Source organism: Camelus dromedarius, chromosome 8 (genome assembly GCF_036321535.1).
Source record: "Camelus dromedarius isolate mCamDro1 chromosome 8, mCamDro1.pat, whole genome shotgun sequence".
In the NCBI taxonomy this organism is placed as follows: Eukaryota; Metazoa; Chordata; class Mammalia; order Artiodactyla; family Camelidae; genus Camelus; species Camelus dromedarius.
In genome coordinates this window covers 65309563-65331586 of record NC_087443.1, presented here as the reverse complement: position 1 = coordinate 65331586, position 22024 = coordinate 65309563, and the positions used below count along the sequence as shown (strand labels likewise).

The 22024-nt window shown below is 46.5% G+C and overlaps 1 protein-coding gene across 2 annotated transcripts in view; it reads left to right on the top strand.

Annotated features, from left to right (window-relative positions):
• The window catches only part of XPNPEP1 (X-prolyl aminopeptidase 1), a 51350-nt gene that overhangs the window by 12120 nt on the left and 17206 nt on the right, over positions 1–22024 (top strand). For both annotated transcript variants that reach the window (XM_031461721.2, XM_064488398.1), the window contains exons 3-8: positions 648–772; positions 13728–13791; positions 15001–15105; positions 17998–18090; positions 18336–18479; positions 20122–20217. In XM_031461721.2, the coding sequence (XP_031317581.2) occupies positions 648–772; positions 13728–13791; positions 15001–15105; positions 17998–18090; positions 18336–18479; positions 20122–20217 (627 nt within the window). The remainder of the gene's footprint in view (positions 1–647; positions 773–13727; positions 13792–15000; positions 15106–17997; positions 18091–18335; positions 18480–20121; positions 20218–22024) is intronic.

The window sequence follows — 22024 nt, the reverse complement described above, 5'->3', positions numbered from 1 at the left end:
AAATTAAGCAGCAAAATACAAGAAGAAGAAAATTAAAAATCACTCATATCTCTTTACCCAAATGTAACCATTAACTAACACTTCATTGACTGGCCTTCTAGAAACTTCTCTCTGCATATACACATACAGAATTTTAGATAAGAACAGTCTATACATGTTCTTCCGTAATCTATTTTTAATTACCTGCCAGTGTTGTTGGTATCTTTGTGAGTTAAAATACAGGTCCATGTAAATTTTTTTGTTCATGTAATTTTTCATGGTTTCATACTCTACTGTTGTATGTCTTATAGTTCATTTAACCAATTATGTGTCCTCCCCTTTTTTAAACTACTATAAAGAAAGATAAATGCCTATATCTTTGAGCATCTGTTTATCTTCTCAGAATGAAGTCCTGGAAGTGAAAGAGGTAACTGATTAGTTTGGAAATGAGTATTAGTAACTCAACTTTTCTTGCAGCAATGGCTATTTGGAAGTGGTATTTAAGAAGTGTAAGCTTTAGAGTTTCTGGCAGGTTTGGTTTTGGTCTGGTGTTGGGGTGGTTAGGTTGAAAACGTAGCTAGGGGTTGGGCAGAACATGGCAGGTGCTTCTCTAGGGAGCTTCTGCATGGGGCAGGCTGGTTTTGGAACAAACTCTTCTGTTGTTGCAGACGGCAGAATGGCTCCAAAGATAACTTCAGAGCTGCTTCGGCAGCTGAGACAAGCCATGAAAAACTTGGAATATGTGACAGAACCGATCCAGGCCTACATCATCCCGTCGGGAGACGCCCACCAGGTACTGAGTGGAGATGGGCTGGTGATGGAGCTCATCCATCCCTCCTTTCTTCCCATTCTTTTCCCCCAGCCCCAGTGTGTTTGTAGGATGCTAGTTGTCAGCCCACATCTAAGCATGTCCCCCAGGGCTAGGCACAGGGACCCGTGTCCAGTAGGGACTCACTGAATGCATGTTGATTTGGCCCTGGCTTTCTTGTTTCCAGTGTATTTAGCTAGCTTTCAAACAACTGTGGAAGAATTAGGGGACAAATGAAGGGGCAGAAGTCTGGGCCTTTCTGTTGCTCATTCTCTTTACCTCATCTCCACTGCCGCACCCTGTCCCCAGCAGAATCGTCTGTCCTGCCTCCCTTGTCCCCATCCAGACTGTCCCATCCCGCTGGCACAACCAGAAGAGCAGTCAGAAAGTCCTCTTGAATCTCTACCCCTGCAGGTTTTAGGGATGATTCCTAATATCACCCCTTCTTTCCCCTCAACCACCTTTGATGGAAGCATTTCAGTAAGTGCCCTTTACTTCAGAAAACAAGTGATTTAAATATGGGAGAGTCAGGATTGGAGAGGTGGAGACTGCATGTGACGGGGCTGAAGGGGAGAGGATGGAAGGATTCTAGGATTGACTCTTTTAGGTCATTGAGTCAGCAAGTGTGTGAATGTGTACACCATGCTCATGGTACTGTTACAAAGATGGATTTAAGATTGAATGTCCTTACTATGCTTACAGTTGAGTAGAGGCATGAGACAATATACAAAGTGCTATTCTTCCATTGAGTCATCTATACATCTATTTTTTATAGCCTTTGTTTATGTGCAAGGCGCTGCCTTAGGTATGGTACATGACACAAGGATGTGACTGGCCCTGGTCTCAAGAAGCATACGGTTTGGTAATGAAGTTAAGATGCGTACACATGTCTGTATTGTAAGGTGGAATGTAGATGTGCCATCAAGAAAGTCTGGACAGAGGGCTGTGGATGTTTGAGGGGGAGGGGGAGGATAACGGAGGGCTTCATGGTCAGGGGAGGTATTTGAACTGGACCTTGAAGGATGCATAGTTGTATAAATAGAGGAGAAGGGAGGGTATTCTCGGCAGGAAGATTAGCAGGAGCAAAGGCTCGGAGTGCTTTTCAGAAACAATGTGGCAAGTTCCTTTGGCAAAAGCCTAGGGGAGTAAAAAGCAATCGTGGGAAATACTGATGTTCTAGCATTATTTAGTTGCAGGCAGCATAAACTACCTTGAAGTACTTCAAGCAATAAACTGCTTGATTTAAGGGTTTAGGGGCAGGGCCTCTGCATTAGCACTGCTCCCGGGTTGTGAACGGTCCTCTCCGGAGTCGTGCCTCAGGTGTCCCCTGAGGGCAGGGATGCAGCTGGCCCTCTCGGAGGACTGGGGTGGGAGGAGTTTCAGCTCTTGCTGCAGATGAGTTTCTTTCTTTCTAGGCAACAAAGTAGATAGTAAATAGGTGGCCACCCCACAGTTTCTGTATTCATATTTCTTTATCTCTTACTTTCAAGATCCCTGACTTAATTCCAAACCCAGAGTCCTGGGTCAGATTGGTGTAGTGGCTTGGTGTTTACCCTTGGTCCTGGTCACTGTGACTGTGTGCACACACACGTGTGTGTATGTGCACATGTAGGATTGCGTGTGGCGTAGACATGACTCATGAGGGTCTGCCATGATGGAGGGGGCGGCAGATACAGGTATTACTGTCAGCTGAGCTGAGTTCCCAAAAGAGGCCCACTTGAGCTGGCCTCCTTTCTGCCCCTCCCCAAAGGGGCTGGACCACTCGGTCGTGGCAGTATCAGGTCAGTGTTAACCTAGGGACAGTGTCAAGATTAGACCCCTGCCTGGGGACACATGAGATTTCCTGGCCTCAGGAGCAAATAAAGGGCTGAAATGAATAACCAAAAGGATTGGATGATTTGAAGCAACAGCATGAAATTTAGGATATTTTGATGTTTAGAACAGTTTCCCGAACTGTATTCTACAGCATTCCTGTTGTGTTTTGTAAGATGTTCTGTGAAAAATGTAGTCAGGGGTCAAGAAAATAGTGAAATGAGCTAAACAGTTTCTTTCTTTTTTTTTTATTGTGGTAAAAATGTTTAACATAAAGTTTATCATCTTAACTATTTTTAACACTGCTGTACAACACGGCATGGTAACTGTATGCACATAGCTGTACAACAGACCTCTAGCGCTTTTTCATCTTGCAGAGCTGAGACTCTGTGCCCACTGAGCACCTCCCCTCTCCCCGTGCCCTGACAGTTGCCCTTCTACTTTTCTAAGAGTTTGACTACTTTAGGTGCCTCATCCAAGTGGAATCTTGCAGTATTGTCTTTTTGTGACTGGCTTATTTCACACAGTATAATGACCTCAAGGTTCATCCATGTTATAGCTTAAGACAGGATTTCCTTCTTTTTTAAGGCTGAATAATAGGACATTTTCTTTGTCCAGTCATCTGTTTATGAACATTCAGTTTGCTTCTACCTCTTAGCTCTTGTGAATAATGCTGCCCTGAACATGGGCCTGGAAATATCTCCTTGAGAGCCTGTTTTCAGTTCTTTTGGACATATAGCCAAAGTGGGATTACTGGATCATATAGTAATTGTACTTTTAGTTTTTTGAGGAACCACCATACTGTTTTCCATGGTGGCCATGCCATTTTACATTCCCACCAACAGTGGACAAGGATTCCAATTTCTTTACATCCTTGTGAACACTTGTTATTTCTTTCTTTCTTTCCTTTTCTTTCTTTTTATCATGGTGGCCTCCTAATGGGTATGAGATAATATCTTGTGGTTTTGATTTGCATTTCCCTAATGATGAGTGATGTTGAGCAGCTTTTATATGCTTGTTGGCCATTTGTATGTCTTCTTTTGGAAAAATGTCCATTCAAGTCCTTTGTCTGTTTGAACTGTTTCTTAAGTGCAGGACTTCTCAGGGCCTTTAATATACTAGTGTGCACTGTGTGACTCTAAAGGTGAAGTACTGAGTATTTTCCAGATTTAAATGTCCATGAAATTTCCACAATTATCCCAGGAGTGGAGTAAGGGACCCAGTGTGGAATTCCTTAGTTTGTTAATCTTTTTTTGATCAACACTTTTCGAACCATAATGGGTTAGAACTTGCTTCTTGAAGTGAGATGGGGGGAGAATAGTATGTGAGAGGAGAGGCCACCAAAGACGAGGGTTCGGCATGTGAATGTGGGTGAAGGGGGAGGTGAGAGGATACAAGATGTAAGTACAGCAGATGTAGAAGATCTAGCAGGAAGGGGGGTTGTTGGCACGTGAGGAAGCTGTGGTGGCCCTGCACGTGAGAGTTAAATTAAGTAGGCAGTGGGCAGGTAAGGAGAGGCTGGTGAGGTGTAGCGTGGGCATTGGCAATGGAATTCTTCCATTCACCTCTGTTCCCTGGATGAGCAAGATTCACCAACTTCATAGGAACCCAAGTTTCATCTTGACTAAGGACTGGATGAGTAAGTTGGGTGACCGGCTTGAGCCACCCTACTTACTTGGGCTTGAGGAGGTGTAGGTAGCAGAGGAGCTGGGCACTCCACTGTTTAAGAAGAACAGACCTGGGCCTTGTCCTCAAGGAACTCCTTTTTTCTTCTCCTGCCTGGGCACCTCTGATGGGCTCTGCCCTGCCTCCTGTCAGTCCCAGGCTTCAGCCTTTGGACTTGGGCTTCATGTCACACGGATTCTCTGCTGGATTCACCAGTGGTGTTTGTCATTCTCTGCCCTTTAAGCATCAGGCAGTTGCCTTGGGCTGTTTGACTCTAGCCATCCTATCTCAGTACTGGGCAGGGTGGTGGAGCACATTATACAGCAGTTGGTTTAGGGTCTTCTGTAAGTGCCTGTCAGTAAGAGTTCTCCAGAGAGAACCAATAGGGTGTGTGTGTGTGTGTGTGTGTAGATATGTATATACATGTATGTACATACACACACACGCACAGAGAGAGAGAGAGAGACATTTATTATGAGGGGTTGGCTCACACAACATCAGCTCCCCTGGTTCTCAGGCCTTCGGGTTTGGACTGGAGTCACACCACTGGCTCTCCTGGTTCGTCAGCTTGCAGATGGCACCAATGATGCAAGTCTCCACTTAAGCTGAAGGCCTGAGAACGAGGAATGCTAAAGTCCGAGGGCGAGAAAAGATGGATGTCTCCTCTGAAACAGGAGAGAGCAGATTTGCCCTTCCTCCACCTTTTTGTTCTGTTCAGACCCTCAACAGATTGGATGCTGCCCATATGTGTCAGTGAGGACGAACTTTATTTGGTCTGTCAAGTCAGATGTTCATCTTTTCCAGAAACAACCTCACAGACACACGCAGATATAATGTTTTGCCAGCTAGCTCTCTGGGAATCCCTTAGACCAGTCAAGGTGACACATAAAATTAACCATCAGAGCACTAGCACACTGCTGTCTGAGGTTGGGTCTCTCCTTTGAACGGGGTCTCCCAGGCTCCAGCCAAACTTCTGCTAGTTCTGCTTTATTCATGAACCTCCTCCTCCAGGTGAGGCCTCATTGTGTGGGAAGATTTGACCTGTGAGTATTACTTGCATTAACCATTGAAGGTTTCCAGTTAAGGGTGTGTTGGCGGCTTCGTAGTGTTGGTATTCCAGTTTTTGTTTCCTTTTGTCTGCAATTAGGATACAATCTGTATGTTTACTGGTACGGGATGTTCTTGTAGCCAAACCAGATTTATCTTGGTGTTCTTGGTGCTGGGTGCTGTTCCTGAGCTAACTTCTTGTCATAAATCTGGTTTTTGGCCAGATTTGATACCATGATTGATTTTTTAGGAATTCTCTGTCTTTGACATCAGATGTGGCCTAATATAGCCAAAGCAATTCTTATTCAACTTTGGGAATGGCAGTGATGCTGACCAAACCACAGGTGTTGTTCCAGGCTTTCCCTTAGTGTAGCAGCTCCTGCTAATGATCCTGGAATATCAGAAGCTGAGGCTTTAATCCTAGAAATATGTGTTTTCCAGCAATGTTCTGAAAACACAAGCTACGCTTGCTTGATGTGAGCTGTCGCTCTTATTGCAGAAGCCGCTATCTGTTTAGGCTTCACAAACTTGTATCCTTGCAGTCTTGCTGTCCTCTTCCCCCTCGCCCCCTCACCCCCTACCCATTTTTCTTTCATAATCTTTAACTATCGTTTCTATTGCTGCAGCTTAGCCATCTGCCTTGCAAGGTGGGAGAAGCTGTGTTTTGTTTGTCTTGTGCATGTTTCCTGACTACCAGCTCAGGGCTAAGTACTGGGACAGACCTAAAGCGCAAGCAATTAGCATAAAGGTAAGCGTGTGGGCTCCGGGACCGTCTGGGTTCAGGTGTCAGATTTGCCACTTAACTAGCTGCTTGACCTCAAGAAAGTCACCTCAGATTCCAAAGTGTCAGTTTAGCTCTCTGGGTCTCAGTTTCCCTATCTGCAAAAAAGGGATAGTGACCTACCCACCTCTTTGGGTTGCTGTTAGGATTAAATGAGTTAATAGATGTAAATACTTAAGGAGTTAATAGATGTAAATACTTAAAGCATGTCTGTCACCTAATACGTTTCATTATATTAGCTGCTATTACTCTTGTTATTATTACTATGATAGAGATGAACAAGGGAATATCCCCTTAAAGAGATTTAAGAGTGGATAGCCCTAGTCACAGATGCTAACACAAAATGCAGCTAGTAAATGCTGTCGGAAGGAACTCAGTCAGCACTGTCCAGTAGAAATATGTGAGGCACATACATAGTTTTAAATATTCGAATAACCATAGTAAAACAAAGTAAAAAGAAATAGTGAAATTATTAATAATGCCTTTTATTTACCCCAATATGTCCAAAACGTTAACATTTCAACACATCATCAGTATAAAAAATTATTAGTGAGGTGGTTTACATTCCTTTTTTAATACTAAGTCTTCAAATCTGCTATGTATTTCATTACAGAACATCTCAAGTTGAATGTGGAATGTTCATTGAAAATATTTGATCTGTATTTAGATTTTGTAAAATTTACAGTTGAAAAAGTGGGCTTACATACCAAAGTTATTCTACACATACTTAAAAAGTTTTATAATAACTGAGTCTTAAGCATCAGTTTAAAAATTTTTATATAATTGAAACGAAATAAAATTAAACATTCAGTTTCTCAGGCACATTAGCCACATTTCAAGTGTGCAGTAGCTGTGAGTGGCTGGTGGCTGCTCTACTGGACAGCACAGATTTAGGTAAAGTGTGGACTGAACTCACAGGTGAGAGGGACTGTTTTAAGATGGTGGTTAAGGAAGGCTTCATGATGGAGGTGCATTTAAATTGGCATGTGAACAGGTAGAATTTGGGTGCTTGGAGGTAGAGAGGTACAAGAAATACCAGGGGCACATCCTTGCAAGTGGGAGAACATGAATAATGATAACCTTAAAGAAGAAAGATAATAGGGGTCTGGTCAAGGCCCCCCAAGAACCACCAGAGTCAGGTGTTCAGGTTTTTGTTAGACAGTAGGGTCCCACTGAGGGTCTTTGAACAAGAGAGTGATGTGATCAATCCATGGGAGCAGTGTGTAGTATGGATTGGAGACGGGAGACACTGGGCGCTGAGAAACCTGCTCAGAGGCCACTGCAGGATCCCAGAGTCGGGTCCCGAGGGCCTGAACTTTGGTGCTGGCCCTAGGAGCAGAGGAGAAGGGAAGGGTGTGGAGGAGAAGCAGCAGACAGATCGAAGGTGGACCCTGCAAGCAGATGGCCATGGGGACTGAGAAGCTTGGGAGCTGAGAGGGTTTGTGGTGCCCTCCACAGAAGGAAATGAGAAGTCCCGTGTTCCTTGTTTCAGTGGAGAGGATGGGCATCTTTGGGAGGACTGCTAAGTGGGACTCTGGGTCCTCGCCAGGACTGAGGACAAGGAGGATGGCCTGGCTTTGTCTGTGCCCTGCCACAGCAGCCTCCTCAGTGATAGAGAGGCTGCTGTTCTCTGGGGCTCTTGTTCTCACTGTTTCATTTCAGGCTAGATTCAGGGTTGATGGAATTTCTCTGACGGGTTGGGGAGGGAGGGAGCTGGAGAAGTGGAGAGGGATCTTGAATTCTCCTTTGTGTACTTTACAAAACACAAATACACACACCCACACCCCGTTGCAGGCTGGAGAGAAAACGCACCCCAAATGCATGATTACGCAAGCACTTGGCACTCTAGGGGTCTGCTCCTCTCTGTCTTGTGCAGATCTAAGGGCTTTTTCTTTTAAATTCAGAACAGGGATTGTGGTATCAGTGAGTTTGGGCCCAAGGGGACTTTGAAAGTGAGGAATTGTCCATTCTCCCTTGTCACCTGGGTGCTTTCGTGTACCATCTAAGTCAAATATTGGGATTTGTGGGCACCACTGGACCCCAGACCCGGAGAATCATTGGTTGGGGCCAGAACTGCCCTAGCACTGCCTTCGAGAAATCCGAACTCTTCCCCTTCCCCTTCTGTAAAGGCCCCTTATTCTGCTCTTGGTCTCAGCTTAGTCAAAGAGTTGCATTCTTGCCCGGGTGACTCTACCAGCTTGAGTTTTTGGCTGTGTTTATGGTTCCTCCTTTGGAAGACATGAATCAGATTTTCCTAAACTCTTTGGATCCTGCTCCCATTCCTCCAGGAGCTGGCTTCCTGTTTTGTATTTTTTAACCGGGCTCTCTCTTGGGGTGGAGGTAGTGATTTTTATCCCAGAGTGATTTTACCCACTGCGTTAATTAGAGTAATGCCAGCATCCTACCATGCCACCATTCCAGCTGGCAGAAGGGAAGGAGGATGGAGAGGGCATATCCATATTTAACTGCCCTGACTCAGACATCACGTCCCACCCACATTCCGTTGGTGAGAACTAGTCATGTGACACACAGCCATTTACTCTTCCAGTTTCATTTTTGTTGAGAACCTAGTGTGTCTGAGGCACTATGCCAGGCTCACGGCTTAGGGACGTGAAGGGTCGAGGAGGGGGAACGATGTCACTCCAGCATGGCCCCTGTAACTTTAGTCATGCTTGTTGTGGCACCCAGCCATCTGCCTTGAATGCCCTTGTCTATCTGCACGTGGCCATGTTGCTCACTCTTCTTAAAACCCAGCTCTGGTCACGTCACCACCTCCTCTTGAACTTTTATTCTGTCTCTAGAACTTGCAGGATAAAGTTTAAGCCTCTTAGTGTGATGTTTGAGGTCCTTGACCATTGTCTTCAGGCTGCCTTTCCAGGAGTTTCTGCTGCCACTCCCTTGAACTTTCTGCCCCAGCAGTCAGGCTAATTGCTTGCTGTCCTGCCACTGACCTCTTGCTTCTGGGCCTTGAACCTTTCCCCCTGTCTGGATTGCCTTCCTGCTTCTCCTCACCTGTCTGTGGTGGCCCAGGTCAAACCTCTGAGGTTGGCGTGATGGATTCAAGGCAGATATGAGCTTGGAACTGTAGCAGATGCCATACTGCACATGCAGCATAGGTTAGGTGGCTGTTGATTAGGGCTAGTGTTTCACTGATACCTGTCTTGTTTTGCTTGCTGGGTTGTGTACTCTGAGAAGGTACTTTCTTAAGCCTTCTATAGAGTCTGGCTTATCGCCTGGCGCAGAGTATTAAGTGCTGCAGTTTATCAAAAGCTTAGCATGTGCTAATTGCTTTATGTCACACCTCAGCCCTCCCAGGTCGCCATCTTTATCATCCCTGCTCTACTCATGAAACAGTTGAGCCCACAGTTTACCCAGCCAGTAAGTGGGGGAGCCAGGTTTGAACACAGGTTTGATTTCTGGAGGTAGGAGGTAGGAGACCTCACCTGCTTCTCCTCACCTGTCTGTGGTGGCCCAGGTCAAACCTCTGAGGTTGGCCTGATGGATTCAAGGCAGATCTGTTATGTGCTTGATGAAGGCAGAGGTAAATGGGGGGCATCCCTGTGTTTCTTGTTCCCCCAGAGTCTATAATCCAGCTATGCAGACCAGCTATGCACAGTGTCTGTACAGAATAAAAGAGGTTGCTTGGCAGGTGGCAAGGGCAAGGGCTTTTGAAAGTCAGACCTGAGGTCATATCCTGGCTCTGCCACTTAGAGCAGTGGTGCCTTGGGGGAAAGTAAATAATTTATTTCTCTGAGCTTCTTCTTTTTTCTAATCTGTAAATGGGGAGGATGATACATTCTAGAACTGCTGCTGTTGGGATCAGAATTAGAGGAAATGAAGCTAGATACTGGCAGCTAGTAAATCTTAGCCAATATTATCTGTTATCACCCAAGGTGGGGGGCATGGATAAATGTCAACGTGGATGATCCTATAAAATTCAGAGATGTGGGAGATCTCTGAAAGCTGGATAAGTAAGAAAGCTTTGTGGAAAAGGGCGCATTTGAGCTGGATTTTGTGAGATGGCTAAGGATGTTTTTGTTTTTTTCCCCTGTAGTTTACATATATGTTTTATTTGGCTCTGTGTTATTTACACTGTTTGAGTTAGATGCCAACATTTAAAAACTGGGTGCTGTTTCACGAACACACATGCACTTAGCTTCTCCTGAAATAGTGAAGGTTGGCGACACATGGCTGCATTCCAGCACTGTGGGAATGAGCTGAGTAGGAGCTGCTGTCCAGAAAAGACACCCACCCTGTCTCGCTTGCACTCATTTAGTTTACTGGCCTGTACCCTGGGGCATTTGAGTTTGAAACCCCAGTTATAAGCCCTTCTGGTCTTTTTTCTGTTGGATAGAGAATTAGTTTCCTATTGTTGCTGTAACAAATTACCACAAACTTAGTGGCTCACAACAACACAAATGGATGATCTTACAGTTCTGGAGGGCTGCAGTCTGAAGGAGTCTAAAGCAGGGCTGAGTGAGTGTGGGAGGCTCTGGGGAGAACCCATTTCCTTGTCTCTGCCGGTTTCTAGAGGCCACCTGCATTTCTTGGCTTGTAGCCCTTTCTCCATCTTCAAAGAGGTGGCTAAAGGTTTAACTATGGAAAAAGATTCATCTCTCCTGCTTGTTCATTTATTCAGCAAATGTTGGTTGAGGCCTACTGTGTGTCGCCTGTGCCCTGTATAAGGGGCTGTGACAAATAAGACAAACACCGTGATCTCATGGGACTTACATTCTGGGGAGCAGGACAATACAATGACAATGTAAAACAGTCATTAAGACGAGAAACATCTAGAAAAATGTGCTGTACAGAGACATGAAAGAGGCTGAGTTGCTTCTTAAGTGGATCATTCAGGCAAGCCTCTCTGTGAAACTGACATCCAATCTGAAGTACAGTGATAGGAAGGAGCTAGCTTTTATTAGGTATGAGGAAGAGCATGTGCAAAGGCCCTGAAGCAGGAATGAGATTGGGAAGTACATGGAGCAGAAAGCAGGTGGGTGGCTGGAGCATTGTGAGTGGGTGAGTTGTGGGAGGAGAGTTGTGGGAGGAGAGCAGGCTGGATCGAGCCATGCCTTGGGGACTGGGCTGGGGTTTGGATTTTATCCTAAATGTTATGGGAAGCCACTGGAGGTTTTTAAGCAGGATGCTAACATGATACACACACATACACACATATTTTGAAAATTCTGAGAGTGTGTGAAGAGTGGGTTGTAGGGGCAATGGTCCAGGTAGAGATGAGGGAGGCTTGGACTGAGGCATGTTCGAGATGGAGAGAAATGGATGGTTTTGGAGAAAAAGCCAACAGCTGTGTTTCTTTGTGCCTTTTTCCTAGCATGCTACAGCTTTGGCTTATTTTAGACCTTTTGCTGCTCTCTAGGGAGAATGTTTCCGGGCTTTGCCAGCTTTATAGCCAGGGGAAGAGTGGGAGGCCCAGGCCCAGTGCTTGTCTGGCCTCTGCCTAGCCTGTTGGTGTGGAGGTGACAGCTTCGGTCAGCGATGTTTTTCTGGCATGTTGACCACTTAGGTCATGTCTAGACGTTCTTGTTCCAGACCTCATCTCGGTCCCAAACCAAACACGTCCACCTGCTGTTAATTCCACCTCCCTTTGGAGAAACTCTTCTCCTGCCTTTGCTGATGGCAACTCTGGGTAAACCCCTGTGGGGCCCTGTGCCTCCTCTCAGGCTTGCCCCAGGGAAGGGGTGGGGAGCGGCACTCCTCGAGAGCTGTGTCCCTGCGTGTAAGAGCCCAGCTGGGCCAAGGTCAGCAGTCCCTTCTCTGCCAGCCCCTTGCCAGTGTCCTCAGCCCCAGGCCAGGGGAACCTCCTTGTCGGTTGAGAGTGTCCTCTCTGTGTCTTCCCTGTTGTGCACTGTGGTTTTTAGCAGAAGGGTTATTTTTGTTAGCTTAGTTTTCCCAGCCTCTTAGACACTTGGTCACCCCTCAGGAAGAAGAGATTAATATTATCTCTTCTGTTGCATGTACACAGCCCTCTCAGGTTTCTGGTGAGTTGCTTTAAACGTTCACTTACTGTTCCTCACAGCAGTCCTAGGAGATGGGTGGGAACCCACTTCCCCATTTTGGCCTTTTTTCCCCACAGTCTTGCACTCAGTGATTACTGGGTTAATAAACAAAGGAGGATTCTTACAGTTCATAAATGATGCCTGTGGCCACTTTTTTCTATGTCCTTAGAGCTCTCTGTTCAGTGTTCCTTTGTGTTTTGGGGATAAAACATTTGCTTGCCGTTGCATTCAGCAATCTGAAATGACCCATTGTAGAAATGAGGAACTGAGGCTGAGAGAGGCGAGGAGACTCGTTGAGGACCACATAGCTGGCCTGCTAGAGGGCAGGTGTGGCCCAGGGCTCCCAGAGTGCCTTCATCCTGCCATCATGATTCTCTCTGCTGGCCCTTCTGGCACCTCCGTGGGTCGTGGTGTTTTGACTGGTTTGAGGCCACGATTGTGGCTGCATTGGCAAAAGGGGCAGCTCGCAGCCACACGACAGGAGTAGAACATGGGTGCCATTTTTTTCCCGCCATCATGCTGGCTGTCCTGAAATGCCTTGGGGTCCAGCCAGTAGCCCCGTTTTCTATCTTTTTCTATCTGAAACATTCTTAACCGTGCCAGGTCCTTCAGCTCAGCAAAAACCACGTGAACAGTAGAAGGAGCAGTGGCTCTGGTGTCAAGCAGACCAGGTCCTGGCCCCGCTATTGACCTGTCAGTTACTTAACGATTCTGTCTTTGAACCTCCGTTTTCTCATTTGCTATTGGTCTTATTCTGGAAAGTCATTATGAGAATGAAGGATGGTGTGTTTTACTGGGGCAGCGTGGCACAAGGCTTGAGTCAAGGCTCTGGAGCTGACTGCCCAGGTTCAAATCCTGCCTCTACTACTTATTAGCTCTGTGACTTTGGACAAGTTCTTTAACTCTCTATATCTCACTGGCTATTGCCAGAAGTTACACACTGTAGCCTCATACCCCCTCCCCAAGAGTGGGAACTTAATTTTCTTCAGCCCTAATCCCCTTCCATTCAGAGGAAAAGAATTATCAGCTAGGAGGGACCTAGATGTGAACATGATGTTTTATTTTGCTGAAGCCTCTTGGGTTGTAGGAAGTGTTTCCCTTCGTTCCCTAACAGGAAGGGACAGGGTCTGCGTGGGAGAGATTGGTGACACTGCCCTGGAAGAGGACACAAACAGGAAGTTCAGAAATAAGCTGATACCTAAAGAGACTTAAATTAGAGAATTATTGGCACTTAAAACAGAAATTCAGCCTTTTCAGAAAAAATAACAGATGCCTGAATGTCAGTGGCAAGGAAGGGAGAAGGCTCTTGGTTTGTTTTTAAGTAAGGGCTCAGTGAGGAGAGAGCAGTTTTGATCTGTTTCTCTTGACTTGCTTTGTTCTCCAGATGAAGAAATTGAGGCTAACGGGGAACAGCCCTTTTAGCCCTTAATTAATTAAGGTCTTTTGCAGTGTGCACTTATTTTCTTTTTTTAAATGTTCAGCTTGCCTTTTCAGCTAGACTGTCAGTTCCTTGCAAGCAGGTGCCCAGCTTTTGCCAGCCTTTGTCACCCTGCTGGGCTGAGCACGAGTTGGCATGTGACTGACCAAAGCCCAATTTCTTGTCCTTTGTGTTTCCCAGAGTGAATACATCGCTCCATGTGACTGTCGGCGGGCCTTCATCTCTGGATTTGATGGCTCTGCAGGTGAGTCACTAAATTCTCCCTTTGCTCTTTGGTACTTTTGTCTGCCTCCCCAAGATAACTGGACCCAGTTTCAACCTGTGATATAGAAGCAAAAAGAAAACACAGGCTAGACGTCTCCATAAAGCCTCTGCAGAGGGAACGTGGTCCCAGCCCCCTCAGCTCCTAAGCTTACGTTTTAGCGATCCTTTTCTCTATGGCTTTGCTTTTCAAATCTTAAAAATTTCATCAAAAAGATACTTTTGAACTTTTTATTAAATATAACATACGTGCAGAAAAGTGTATCAATTAACCTGAGAGCATCTGTGTGACTAGCACTCCAGATAGAAATGGGACATGACAACACTCTTGAGCCCCCTCCTTAGCATATCCGTCCTGTACAATTCTCTCAGTGCTTGGCTTTTGGTTTTTCTGTTTTCACTTTCGGTTTAAATGACAAAAGATTAACGTTGAGCTACATTGGTGCCCTGCACTAACTTTTTCAAAACTGTTGTGCCCTTGAGTTTTAGGGAGGGTTTCCCTCTTCAGACTCTCATCCCTTAAGCTTCTAGACTTGGTGGGAGCCCCTCTCTCCTCGAAGTTACCCCTCTGCTTCCTTGGATGTAAGTGTTGTCTTGGTTGGCACATTAGGATTGGTTTTGGCTGCCACCTCTGCTGAGAGCCCTGAGTTCTGCCTGGCCTGTGGGGACAGAGGGGAGGTAGAGGTGGGGGGCTTGAAGTCCCTGCTGGTGACTGCTAAGTCACCATGAACACTCACAGGGCCTGGGGGGTCTTTCTTGGGAAAGGTGAAACACCTTTTTTCGGGTGTCTGGTGGAGCTGATCACTGTGATCACTGAGCAGGAACTGTTTCCACCTCTGCCTTATTGATTAGGGGGCCCTTGTGGCTGTAGGTCCACAGACCTCGGTTCTACTGGTCTTGACTCATGCTGTGCAAGTGGGGTCCTTTCTGTGCAGGGACTGGTACCCACTGGGCTGCCTCAGGACTGTTTCCTTTAGAGCTTGGCCCACGGCTGGTTCTCTGTGGAATTGTCTTCGCTTGCCTGGAGGTTTCCTTGGAGTTAAAGGCCCACCGGCCCCACTAGAGTGGTGGTGGGTGGCCAGGCCACACAGGATCTGCTGCCTTTCACCGTACTGGCCTGCCTGCTGCCATTTTGTGTAGCTTCTAGGTGGTTGTCAGAAACCTTGTTAATTTCTTTGCTCCCCTGTTCCAGGCACAGCCATCATCACAGAAGAGCATGCGGCCATGTGGACTGACGGGCGCTACTTTCTTCAGGCTGCTAAACAGATGGACAGCAACTGGACACTCATGAAGATGGGTGTGTAGAGGCATGGCTGCCTCAGCCTGAGCTGGCCAGCTCTGGGAAGTGACCTGAGTGCTCCTCAGGGCTCCTGGGTCTTAACCCTTTCATGGGGCCATGGACCCTTTTTAGAATCAGGCTGCCATAACAAAATGCCATAGACTGGGTGGCTTGAACAACAGAAATTTATTTTTTCAGTTCTGGAGGCTGGAAGTCTGAGATGAGGGTGCCAGTGGGATTAGGTCCTGGTGAGGGCTCTCTTCCTGGCTTGCAGACGGCCACCTTCTCACTATGTCCTTTCATGGCTGGAGCTCTCTCTGTTTCTCTTCTTAGAAGGCCGCCAGTCCTGTTGGATTAGAAGCCTACCCTTATGCTTCATTTAGCCTTAACCACCTCCTCCAACCCCTGTCTCCAGACATAGTCACATTTAGGGATAAGGCTTCAGTATATGAATTTTGAAGGGATACAATCCAGTTCATGGCACAAGGAAAACCAAGAAAATGACATGCTTACATATACCATTATGCGTTCAATTTTGGAAGGTCCTGGTTCAGAAGACTCATTTTAGTGAGGAGAGACTGAGGGCCCGACAGGGCAGTTGCTTCGCTGCTGCTCACATAGCGTGCTGTGCATTTGATTCATGCGCTGGGGCCCTTTCCACTGCTTTTTGCTGTGTCATGATTCAGAGATAAAGGGAAGGGGCCACAGGCAGCTGAAACTAGGAAGCTCTCCCTCTGAGGATCCTGGACTCACTTTTGGCAGCTCAGCCATAGGGCAAGAGCGTGGGTCTGGAACTTTCTTGGGCAGGTTACTTCACTTTCAGTTTCCTCATCTGTAGGATGGAATAGTAATAGTAAGTACCACGTAAAATGGTGAGGATTAAATAAACAACATATGGAAGGAATACAGCTCAGTGTTTATGGAATAATGATTGTGTGATTGTGTGTGTGTGTTTGTGTTTGTGTGTGTACTCTGGTTTTTCATTTTCTTTTGTGCTGTAAAACAGTCTTTAGAAAGACTTTGTACAACCACTTTAGTTTTAGTGGTTGTACAAAGGTCTCTGCCTCCTGAAATCTGAACTTGGACAATAGAAGGAGGGAAAAGGGCCAACCAGGGCTGAGTGAGGAAGAGAAGATGAGGCCAAACACCTGATATTTCCTGTTTGTTGTAGGAAGTAAAGAGGAAACCAGGTTGTTACCAGGTTCACAGTTCAGGGATCAGAGGGCTGTTGACAACTGAGTTCAGCTGAGTTGACACCAAGATCCAAGCAGTTAGTTTACTGAGGGTGTGTGTGTGTGTGTGTGTGTGTGTGTATGCATACATATACATATCTCCATATACATGTGTATGTGTTGTTTGTCTTGGGGAAGAATTAGGAATGGTTTTATCCTGGCAGTGGATTTATTTTAAATTTCTATTTCTCAGAAATCTTTTTAGAAATATAAAAATATCAAAGCTACAGGTTGATGTTGCCCCAGGTGTTTTCTCTCTCTGTCTCTGTCTCTGTCTCTGTCTCTGTCTCTGTCTCTCTCTCACACACACACACACACACACACACACACACACACACACAGGCATTTGGAGTCATGGGGCTGTTATAAATGGATAGGCCACTAGGCCTTTAAACTTTCTGATTACAGGCCTCTGTTGATGGCTCATGTGCCCTTAGTATATATGTATATTTGTTTATATGTTATATGTATGTGCTAGTGTCTGCCTGTATTTCAAATATAAGCAAAGATTAATTTCTTATTTTTTCAGAAAAAATACAAATGGAAGTTCTGATACTTCCTGCTTGCACCCCAGTGGATCATTTAGTGAGCCCCTGGGGTGTGGGTGTCTCTCTTTGGGGCCTACAACTCCAGCTCTTAGATCTGTCAGCACTTTGAGGGTCAGCGTGTCAGAGGAGCAAATACTGTCTGCCTGTTCCTTAGAAGAGCCCTGGGGGATGAATCCTCCTCCCTTCCAAGCCCCTCTCTGGTTTCTTCCCTAAGCTGTCTCTTCCCTAAGCCCACCTCCTCCGGTCTCTTCTGGTGGGTTCGTTTGGGGAGTGATTCATCCCTGGGTTTTGCCAAACATCTGTCAGCTAAGAGATGACATGACTTCATGCTTTCAAAGTTGCACTAGGGGCATGGAGGAAACTGTTAATAAGTGGCTTGTTTAGTAATTTGAAAAAAAATAGGAATGCATCAAATAGCAAAAAACTCAATGCCAGCTTCTAGGCAGTTTTTTAGAATTGAGATTCATGAGCTCATTTCTTTATAAACCTTTAAACTTCTGTGGTGATGTGGTTATCAGTACTCAGATGAGAAAGTAGTAAAAATCAGTATTGTTTTAGAATATGTGAACTTTCACTCTTAATTTGATATTTTACCAAAATATTAACTGTTTAACAAAAATTTGATGAGAAAAGTATATGTCCCAAACATACAAGATTTTGGGTTGGATTAAAGAAAAACTGGGATATCAAAAATAATAGTTCCTTTTTTGAAACTTACTTGGTGTCCTATGACTGGTCTCTTAGAAATGGGAAGGGCTCTTTGCTCTTTGTAATTGGGAAACCCAGGGAGCCATGTTACAGACACAATGTTGGTTTCCTGTGTGTCCCTCTTACAATCTCTGGAAAGATTTCTCTGCTGCCAAGTCTTGTGCTTAGTCCTCCATTTAGGCCCGATTGTTGTGTGGGGTCCTTTATGTGGATGCTGCCCTCCAGATGAAGAGAGAGCAGTGTGGTGTGTGTTCCCCTTACCTGGTGTGGAATGTAAGGGAGGCTCCCAGCTCCAGCCTTCACGGAATCGCCACCTGGGCCCTCATCACGTGACCAGTAGTGGTAAAATGATCGAAGGCTGATGAGATAATTTTCATGATGACACCGTGGGAATTGTTTCTTATCAGTTCTTCTCTCTGTAGGTCTGAAGGACACACCGACTCAGGAAGACTGGCTGGTGAGTGTACTTCCTGAAGGATCCAGGGTTGGTGTGGACCCACTGATCATTCCTACAGGTGAGTAAGCATGGGCCCTTTCAGCTTGGGTGAGGAAGTGGGTTCTAGATGCCTCTCCATCCTCCTTGTTTGCTTGTGGGATGTGAATATTTGGGGGGCTCAGTGTGACTTGATGTCACAGTGAAGGTCAAGGTGAGGAGAAGAGCCACAGGAGTACCGCCATTCAGAAGGTGCCAGGCTCTCAAAGCCCTGCTGCCTGTAAAGGGTATTCAGTTCATAGCTAGGTCTCTTGTGTGTCTCCTCAGATTACTGGAAGAAGATGGCCAAGGTTCTGAGAAGCGCTGGCCACCATCTCATTCCTGTCAAGGAGAACCTTGTGGACAAGATCTGGACAGAGCGTCCTGAGCGTCCGTGCAAGCCCCTGCTCACACTGGGTCTGGATTACACAGGTCAGAACCACGGCTGCGCCCAGCAGGCCCCCGGCCATCATCCCCTCCACCTGAATGGAAGTCCTCTGAGTCCAAGTCGAGCTTGGGCTGATGGGGGGGATTTTGCCCCATCCTGGCAAATGGGGCACTTGATGGAAGCAGTTCAGTTTGTTTCCACTTTGCCACCTACTTTGGCAGAGTTTATTCTTGCAAAGCTCTTGTGGGCAGACTGGCGAGTGCTGCCGAGAATGCTTTTTTTACCACTCAGTTGCTAACTGCCCCTCTAATGTGACTGATGTTGGAAACAGAGCGTAGAGGTTTCTCGATTCCTTCTCCTTTTCTTCTGCCAGCATTTGTAAGTTTACCTTCCTGGGCCCCCTGCCCTCTGTCTTATACCTTCTGTTTTGGGGTGTGGCCGGGTTTCTTTGGCCTGTGTGATGGTGCTGAGTGAGGAGCAAGCTCTGAACACTTGTGGGAGATGAGAGCGTGGACTTATGGAACAGTGAGGAGTGCAGAGGGAAAGGCCTGGGAGGTGGGGCTGTAGGGGAGGGAGCCTTGCTGTAGAAATGGAAGAAGAGAGGGGGATGGGGGCGGGGGTGGGTGGGTGTCTGGAATGTAGGCACATTGCCCAGAGGGGTCCTGGGAAGAAAGCATTACAGCCCAGATTCTCAGCCAAGTTTTAAACAGCATTCCCGAGCTGATCTGCAAAGCAGCGTTTGGTTGTGGCGGCAGCTTGCTTTCCTTGTGACGCCCTCACCTGAGGGTATTGCAGACTTGGGGGATGGGGCCAGTGAGCGGCCTACAGTCAGCTAAACATTTGCCAGTAGTGTGTTTTGAACTTTGTTTAACTGAAGCAGAGGCTCTGACCTGTTGGTTGTAAGAGAGGGGAGAGCACATGTGGCTAGTTAAGACTTCTGTTCAGCAGACACGTGAGTGCCTGCTGTGTGCAGGACACTGCCAGGTGCTGAGTGAATAAGACAGATGCCTGCCCTGTTCACCGGTGGCTGTACCCTGAGATACAAGGGCTGTTTCGTGGCGGGTGGTGATGGTGGGGATGGGGTGAGCTCCTCTAGGGCCACAGTTCATTTCTGGGGAGCAGCAGGGACACAGCTCAAGTGTGATTTGGATGTGATAGTCATAGTGAGTAGACTGCAGAGAATTCCTAGGTCTCAGCACTGAAAGGCTCCAGGAATGTATAGTGGTGGGTGATCGTCCCCTGGCCTCTGAGACTCGGTGAGTTCTCTCTGCTGGGTGGTCTGTTCTCAAAGCTCCCTGTGCTTCCTCTATTGCAGCAGCCTTCATACAGAAGTGTAGCTGACTGCTGGTTTGTCTGTCTTCCCTTCTGGATTGTAAGCCCCTTGAGGGCAGGGACTGTGTCGCTCAGAGCTGTAATCGCAGTGACCCGCATAGTACCTGCAGGTATTTGCAACTGGGAAGTCTAGACGCTTCATGGACATTTGTTGGGTGAACAAATGAGTTACTTTTGCTGGGAGGCCATCAGGGCTCTCGACAGTCAACTAGCTTAGACAGGGTCACTTCTCTTGTTTGGGACTTGAATCCGGACCTTCTGGTTAAGAATTTGGAGTGGGTTCTTTCACTTGGCTCCCGCAGGTTCCTGGGACCAGTCAAGGGATGGAATCACAAGCATGTCTGTTTCTTGCAGGTGTTTCCTGGAAAGACAAGGTTGCAGACCTTCGGTTGAAAATGGCCGAGAGGAACGTCGTGTGGTTTGTGGTCACTGCCCTGGATGAGATTGCATGTGAGTGCTCTGGTTTCACTGCGGGGGCATGTCACTCCGTCTCTCCATTGCTTCTCTGGGAGTCTGTGTGTTCCTGCAAGTCAGCTTTCTGAGTGTCAGAGAATAAGCCAAAGACTGTGTTGTCACCAAGTGGGTATATGACATACCAAGTAGGATGGAGGAGGAATCACGGGGAGTGGGGGAGGGGAATGTAGCCTGGCCTGGAGCACTATTACATCAGGGGCTGATGTTAAATCTGTGGTGATGTCCCCCTCTGGCCTGTGATACCTCTGAGGAGGGACATTTCCTCCAAACTTTTTGTGTCTGTCAACATTTGTGTCTCTCTATAGGTGTAAAAGTGGGATCATAGGAGATTTTTTTTCTCTGTACTTTTCCTGTATTTCCCCAAGTTCTTCACAGTGAAGATGTTCTAGAAGTATTTCTACTGCAGAAAACTTCAGGCACTGAAAGTTCTTCACGAAGCCTTTGGACACACTAGCAGTTTCTTCATTTTCAGACCTTAAACTGTCCTCATGCGGTTGTTCAGTGCCTTTTAGAACCTGAAGGGATCTGGTTGAACCTTTCTGTTTTGTCTGCTGTTTTATGACTGGATTTGACTCAGGGTACTGAAGAGGCACTGCCTTATCTTTTTATTTTCTCACTAGAGAAAAAGAGCCTACTACACAGTGTCGTATCTCTCCAATACCCAGCCCCCGAACTTTGTCAAGAGTATCAGTGATTTATATCCCTAATTAACTGAACCTCAGCATCGGAGAAAATAATATATAGAGATAACTTCTTCCCCTTGATTATTAAAAAAAACACATTTCTGTGTGGAAAACCTAGAAATTGCAGAGAAAGTAGAAGAACAAAAAAATCACCTATAATCTTGTTACACAGAGACTCTGTTAACATTCTGTGCGTATATAATTTTGTAGCTTGATTTTTTTCCAGTTTATCAAGATACTCTAAGCATATACAAGCATAATTTTAAGCGAATACTAAATATCCCATTATATGGTTATATCATAATTTACTTAACCATTCCCCTAAGTATGGCTTTTGAGTTATGTCCGGTTTTTTTCATGATCTTATTACAGTGCTGCCATCAAAGTCTTGGTGCATCAAAATCCGTGTCTTAGTTTCCGATTATTTTCTTTCAACTTCTGGTTGGCTTTTAGAGGTGGTATTATGAGTTAGAGGGTGTGTGCATGGTAGGGCTTTTGACCATTTTGCCTTTTATTTACCTGCCAGAAATGTTGCACAGGGTGTATGACGGCACCCATCTTGCCACACCCTCGCCAGCTCCAGGTACCGTCATTTACAAAGAGTGCTGGTTTGGTCTGATAGGTAAAACATGTCTCATTCTTTTACTTTGAGAAGCCACGATTTAAAAGTGGAGGCAGTACTTTTTATACCAGGGTCTTTTTTGCACTCTGATCCTCAGGAGAGCACGTAGCTGAAAGCCCTGGGACCGGAGTCCTGCTCTCTGCTGGTCGGTCTAGTTTCTCAGACACACAGTGACCTCACCAACCCCCCTGACACTGGCCGTAGGCAGGTCCTCCACCCTGCCGTGGTTCCGCAGCAGACCCATGGGTGGGCCGCGGGCTCGGGTTTCATTCCTGGGCCGGGAGCCCCGCTGACTCACTGCTTTTGTTCCTCTGCCGGGAAGCCCCGCCCCTGGGGCTCCTTGACCCTCACACGGAGGGCCTCATTCGGCTCCCTCGTGGGTGGGTCTCAGTTTTTCTGCCCGAGGTCGTTCCCCTCAGAAGAGAGCGGGTGCTGGGTTCCTTCCCTTGGATTTGGGAGCGCCAGAGGTTTTTCTGCA